Consider the following 7,500-nt stretch of genomic DNA (forward strand, 5'->3'; position numbering starts at 1 on the left):
CACACAAACACACACACACACACACATATATATATATATATATATATATATATATATAGTATTATGCATACGAGGTGTGTGTGTATATGTACGTATATGTGTACGAATATCAGTCTCTGTGTGTGAATATGTGCCTTCGTGTGTGTCTAAAAATGTCTGTATGCAATGCAGAGCTTCTCGGATATGAAGGTCACAATGGAGACAAATTGATACTAGTGGGAACAGAAATATTGCGGGGGGTGACCTTTGGAATTAACAGTACAGTGATTTCATATTTCTTCGAAGCTGCCCTATTGTTTGAATAATATGTTGCGACTATAGTATTAATTCGAACAGTGGTCTATATTCACAAATTGGAGCCACCCTGGCAGAGTACCAAATCAAGCCTACATTTACATCTGTTTAATTCAGAAACTCGTCTCTATTCCAAACTGTTAATAAGTGCATCTCCTGATATATATATATATATATATATATATATATATATCTGTGTAGACATACATACCTACTTAGATATACCCATATATAAAAAGACAGACAAATGGATTATATGGTCTCGCTACAAAGTTGCATTAGGAGATTTTATTATGACGTAACCACGAGAATAGCAACGGACTAACTTCAATCTGACATTTGAAAGCATTTTCAGAGAAAATAGAAACTTTCATTACTTAACAATTGAGGATATCGTAGTTTTAATGCGTGGAATTTAAAAATAAATTATCAAATGAAGAACTATGTGTTTCTTTCCCGTACATACTTGATGTATTGAATGTTTTATACACTTTTATCCTAATCAGATTTATGAAAGTTCCATTATTGAAACAGTTTATAAATAGTAAATTCTTTGTTTGCATAGTTGTGGAAACTAATATATCTCCATACGTAAAGTCGGAGTTATAAACATACACATGCATTATTTCTGCTTGCTAATTCCACACAATACTTATGTGCGTGACTGTGTGACTAAGTCTTTCCATCTGTCTTTTGTAAATAACGTAAAAATATGTATTTAGACGTAAGATGTTTCGAAGACTTGCTTGACTTATTAAAATTTCGCTTGAAATACAAGTGCGTATTTCAAATAGATATTCAGGATTTCAGAGACTGTTGGGTGCATTCTTCTTTCTACAGCGGGACTCTTTAAAACCATGGGTACACTGGTTGCCGCTAGCACAGCTGGCTTGCTGTGCTCGCGTTGCCCAGTCTGCTAAGAGGGAGCGGCCACGTGGTTAGAATATCTGACGAACAACTTCCCAAATAGATCTTCTACTCCCAACTCAAGACGTCAAGCGTACAAAAGGAGGCCAGAAGAACGCTACAAGGACTCCCTGAAAACGAACCTCAAAAAGTGTGACATCGACTTCACTAACTGGGAGGAGGAAACGGCAAAAAACAGACCATCTGGAAAACCACCATCCATGAGAAACGGCAACTTTCGAGTCGAAAAGGTCTGCAGAGCTGGAGGAGAAAGACGACGACGGAAGGAGCGCCAACAACAACCACGTGCACGACTCTCTCTTCCGACACTAGATGTCCGCACTGCGACCGATCTTTTCAAGCAAGAATTGGTCTTATCGGTCACCTACGGACTCACCGGTAAATTTGCGCGAAGACCATCATCCTCGACCTTGAGGGATTGCCATCATCACACTGGTTAGTTGTCTGACGGTTCCACGTTTCTAGGATAACCACCTGTAATCTATGCATGCTGCAGATTTTACGTATGGACCCCAGTGAAATACATTGTGCGAGAGTCTGCAAAGCTCAGACAGCCCTCCCCAGCGGTACCGAATGCCTGCAGTGACAATTATCACGGATGTTGTCCTCCTACTTTCTAAACAAGTATTAAATATTAACAACTCTGATATCAATATTATGGATCCCTTTTTCGAAAATTAAGCAATCCTACAACAAAAATTTTTCGGCGAAAGAATTAAATCAACAGAAAACCGCTGGATCAATGCAACAGGGATGTCCGTGAGAATAATCGACAAGAGCTGTATTCCAATGACAGAGGATAATAACTGATACGTATCAACGTGGTTATTCATTGGATAGACATAGTTATTAAGATTCGTGTTTTTAAAAATATTTTCCTATTGGACGAATATATATTACTATGTATATTTAAGCAATTATGAAGAATAAATTCAGGCTTAGCGATGGAAACAATGATGGAATTGTTTATATGAAGATACAAGAACGGGACCCAAGCAAAACAAAATAAAATCCAAACAAAAAAAAAACAAGAAAAATTAAATACACGATAAATTAGTAAAATACAAAAGAAACAAATAAAGAAATATAAATACATAATCTTCATTTCTTTTTTCGTTTTAAAAAGGTATCATCAATGACTTAAGATCTCTTTGTATAAATAATAGTGGTAACGACAATAATAATAACAATAATGATAATGTATACACAAATAATGATATACATATATATTCATACATATATATATATATACACATGCATATATGTATATATATATATATACATATATATACACTCATCCATTAACATATATATATATATAATAATATATATTACATATAAGTATACATATGTGTAAATATATATATACATAAGTATACATATGTGTAAATATATATAAATATATATATACATATATGGATACATATGTATTTATATATACACAAATATGCATATATATGTGTGTGTGTATATATGTTTATATATTTATATATACTTATATATTTATGTTTACATACATACATATATGTACATATCATGTATATATATATATCAAAACAGAAACAAAACAACATTGAAAACGTAAACTTAAGGATGATATATATAATTATACAATAATATACATACACGCACACAAACACCCACACACACTCCCACATTCACACGAACGGATAATAAAGCAAGGACAACATGTAGACGATACCAAGAGTGTACGTTTCATCGAGAAGACATCTTGCTGATGCTCATACGATACGATTTGTTATGAAGTGGGAGATATCATCACCAAAGATGGGGAAAATAAATGAGCATGATTACCGATGATCCATTAGTAAGGCTAATGAGTGGGAAAGAAAGTGGAGAGGCAAATTAATATTGTATAGTTTATAAATTAGTGGCAATCTAACTTTTATTACATTCACTGCTACTTCCGTTTCCGGTTTTGAGAATGGAAGCGGGGATGTCAGACGAAGAGTATACGGAATCTATTTTTCTGTTGTAGCACTGAAGAGGCAATTTATAATTTATTTAACAATTTACTGATCTCTATATATATATATATATATATTCTATATATATATATATATATTATTATATATATTATATATATATATATATGAATAAATAAATAAATGGAGTTGAACGAAGATGTTAACAAAATTCCTTTACTTTCGAATATGTTTCGAAGACAACATGGTTTATTCCAAAGGAATAAACGGTGTGATGCAATCTCTCATCAGGAAAGAAAGGGAGCCTCTCTCAACAACAAGACAAAATAATAATTACGGTATGTATATCTGTATGTATGCATGCATAAATATATGTGTGTTTCTATAGTCATGTCTATATGCATATTCGTGTATGTGTGCATATAGGTGTCAGCTTGTGAGTATATATGTATGCGTAACGATTATCTATTTATTCATTTCTTATGCTGTGCTAGATACAAAAATAAATTATATGTAAATGGATACAGAACAAATATATCCAGGGATATTTCTCGTCGATCATTGATCCTGCATTTTGGGGAATATTTATATCAGTTATCGATATTTCACCAAAATTGTGTATATGTGTATCATTTTCCTCATACGTTATCAATCAAAGATAAACTATAAGAGGATGCACTTTCCGAAGTAGTCTTGCAGTAGGTTCAGCCCTGGATACGAACCTCTCAGACACTCTGCCACACCAGTAATAATCATGGATCGACCTAGTTATATATTCACCGGTAAATACTGACTTTAATAGGATTCTATAACCGAGGTTTGTGTTTCATGAAAACATCGAAGATGTAGAATATATGAGTGTTCGTGAGTGAGTCCGCGGGTGTATGCGTACGCGTGTATATATATATATATATATATATGATATATATATATATATATATATTATATGTCACATATACATACTTATACCTATATATATATACATACATACATATATTGCATAAGTATATTATATGCTATATCCTAAAATCTGTTTTCTCTATTCAAGTGGTAGAAAATGGTGTAAGAACATTGCCCATAATATTTTATAGTTAGCGTGAAAACATTTAATGCAGATATCATAAAAAGCTAACTTCACTATTTTATTTGGAGCAACATACTGTCTTCACTATGTCGGAGCCAGTTTCACCCCATAAAAATTAACCTTTGTAGAGTTGTACAGTATTTTGATTTTCCACGAGAACTGGGCAGTCTAATGTCTCAGGGACACTTTTTTATTTCTTTATTGCGAGAAAAACTGAGAATGCTCTGTTTCATCAGCAAGTACGGCGAAGCCTATAATTTACTATGTTTTATCGAACCAAAACAACTTCCTCTCTCAAAATAACACTAAAATTTGACTAATTTTTCAGAGTTGGTAAAATAGCTACCCGTTGAGCACTGGTTTCGATGTAATCAATTTGTCCCTTCTTCCGAAATTGCTAAAATTTGATATTAATATTTGAATAATTTTGCTTGGATGATTTTATCCTAAGCTCATCAAATTTTCTGTGTTAGCCTTAAATATGTTAAATTGAATTTAAATTATCAAAAAGTGTAGTCAATCAATTGCGATACAGAACGCTTATGGAAAATATATTCTTCTGTTAATCAACCTAATCGTCATGGCCATAAACTGGTATCAAAGTAATACACCTATTACAATTGATTCGAGCACAATTGAGACAGTCGCCATTAAATGTTGTTTCATACAGACGCGATTTTACGGCTCGGGTATATATTCGTAATACAATTCCAATATGATATTATTTGATATCATATTGGAATTCAATATGATATTGAAATTCTCTATCATTCAATATGATATCAATTGTATCATTCTGTATCGTCAAGGAAACGCTGTCTTGAAAGAACTCCAGGCAATAACTGAGCGAGCCACACATTCGATATGGCTGAGAACTAATGAGACCAGACCCGAGAGGTGATGTATAGGTGTGATGTATCTATTTGCTTATAAAGTAAATCAGACTTGCACGATTTCATAATTTGAATGTTGGTGATGATGCGATATGGAGATAAGGTCGAATAAATCAGTCGATCTAGTTGGTAAGGGGTTTCAGGGGGGAAACACCCGAAAAGAAGCGCATTCTCTCCTGATGATCCCTGAAACGTACTTGTGTCCCATGTGTGGTATTTTCGACTGACTACATTTGACATGCAATCTCTTAAAATTTATATAGAAAAATAATTGTGCTTTTCGATAATTTAATTTATTGCTTGGGTATAATTATAGTCGCGTACGTATGAATTTTTTATGCAAACAAATTATTGAGAGTGATTAGTAAAGTGGATTCAGATAATGTAGATATAGAATAACGTGCTTACATATGAGATATATATTTAATTTAAATGATGTGAAATATTCAATGAGAGAAATACTAACGTAGAACATCCGGGAAATATGAACAGATAAATTCTCAATGGCACTTAATACAAAGCAGCTGCTTAAATTCTTGACAAGATAAATGCAATTGTAACGAACGAACATAAATGTCGATGCAAGTACCCTTTTTCTTTGAGCCCGATATATACGTGTGTGTGTATGTGGGTGTGTGTATATATATATATATATATATATATATATATATATCAATGTGGAGGCGCAATGGCCCAGTGGTTAGGGCAGCGGACACCCGCTCGGAGGATCGGGCGATGTGTGCGCTTATTGAGCGAAAACACGTAAAAGCTCCTCGAGGCTGCGGCAGTGGGTGCTCACGACCCCTGTTGTAATCTTTTGCCACAATTTTCTCTTACTCTCTCTTCCTGTTTCTATATTCCGCTGCGATGGAATATAGAAATATAGGAAATAGAAATAGCTTTGGAGCTAATCAACAGTGGTATTAGTCCTATATTTCTGGACTGCCATATTTCCTTGGCGATAACTATTAATATCCAGTACCACTGCCGTAGTTTTCTTTTATATATATATTTCTGGTCAGTAGAGTTTTCGATCATGTACCTACGGGATCGTATTTTTTCTGCCCCTTCCAATCTCCTATACCCTTCTCCTTTTCCTCAGTTCTGGAATTTCATCTACATATCTGACAGAGGACAGCACCCAAAGTATCGTAGTTTTAGTTTTAATTTCACCCCAAATCATACGTCGAGCACTAAGCGAATGATTCACTGAACGTAAACATGTCTTTACGAATTTATATGCATGTGTGTGCGTGTGCGTGTGTATATATATGTATGTGTGTAACTGTTTCTGTGTGTGAGTGTGTGTATGAACTAACAGACAGATGAACTGTGTTTAATATACACTAAAGGACATTGAAAAGTATGAATACATACATACATATATATATGTATATATATATATATATATATATATATATATAACGTATGTGAATGAGTGAGTAAGATAATGCATAAATGCACATCAAGTCATACCTTTTATATATTATATCCACATCACTCTCCATAAGTAATGATGTTTGGTTTCATTAAATCACGCATATAAATTGCATATTCAGATTAGCTTTAAATTCAAACGCATACGTCAAACCCCTACCGAATGTAAGAAATGCTGAGCATGTATTTCGTGAAAATACAGACACTTTTTTTTTTTTGCATATGGGCATTCAAATTTCCATTTATCTATTCAGTAAGCGATATTATAACTTGTCAAGTTTAAAAAGTGAAGCCCGTATTTGCATATTTTCCGTCTTGTATGTATATATATATATATATATATATATATATATATATATAGAAAGAGAGAAGAGTGATATAGATATATATACACGTGTATATATATATATATATATATATATACACGTGTATATATATATATATATAGATATATATATATATACATATATATACATGCCTACACATTATATATACACATACATATATGCAAATATATATATATATATGTATATACAGAAGCACATGTACGTTTCATATGTCTGTAGATAAATAGACACACAACAAAATATATATATATATATATATATATATATATATATATACATATTGATATATAGTTATACATAGATATGTACATGCGTGTTTGTACTACGTTCGTGTGTGTTTATATGAAAAAAATATTACATATTTAGCTATTGACAACATAGTTGAGTTTAGGTATGCTGATTTTTGCTAATGTGCAACCTGAATGTCCTATGGCACTGTCGGCTTCTATAGTAGCCTCCTCTGGTTAACATTGTAACGTCTGTGACCTGGACGAAACGTTCGTATCCTATGCAGAGGTTGAAAACGGTGTCCCCCACACCGTTTTCAACCTCTGGTTTTAACTCCTCACGTT

General features: G+C 33.0%; 1 protein-coding gene across 1 annotated transcript in view; it reads right to left on the reverse strand.

The window, feature by feature from the left end:
* Positions 1 to 3,036: 3,036 nt before the first annotated feature.
* LOC115230690 (glutamate receptor ionotropic, kainate 2) overlaps positions 3,037 to 7,500 on the reverse strand; it is an 18,880-nt gene continuing 14,416 nt past the window's right edge. The window contains exon 4 of the mRNA XM_029800827.2: positions 3,037 to 3,055. Within this exon, the coding sequence (XP_029656687.2) occupies positions 3,047 to 3,055 (9 nt within the window). The 3' untranslated portion in view covers positions 3,037 to 3,046. The remainder of the gene's footprint in view (positions 3,056 to 7,500) is intronic.

The sequence above is a fragment of the Octopus sinensis genome, unplaced genomic scaffold (genome assembly GCF_006345805.1).
Source record: "Octopus sinensis unplaced genomic scaffold, ASM634580v1 Contig16144, whole genome shotgun sequence".
NCBI lineage: Eukaryota > Metazoa > Mollusca > Cephalopoda > Octopoda > Octopodidae > Octopus > Octopus sinensis.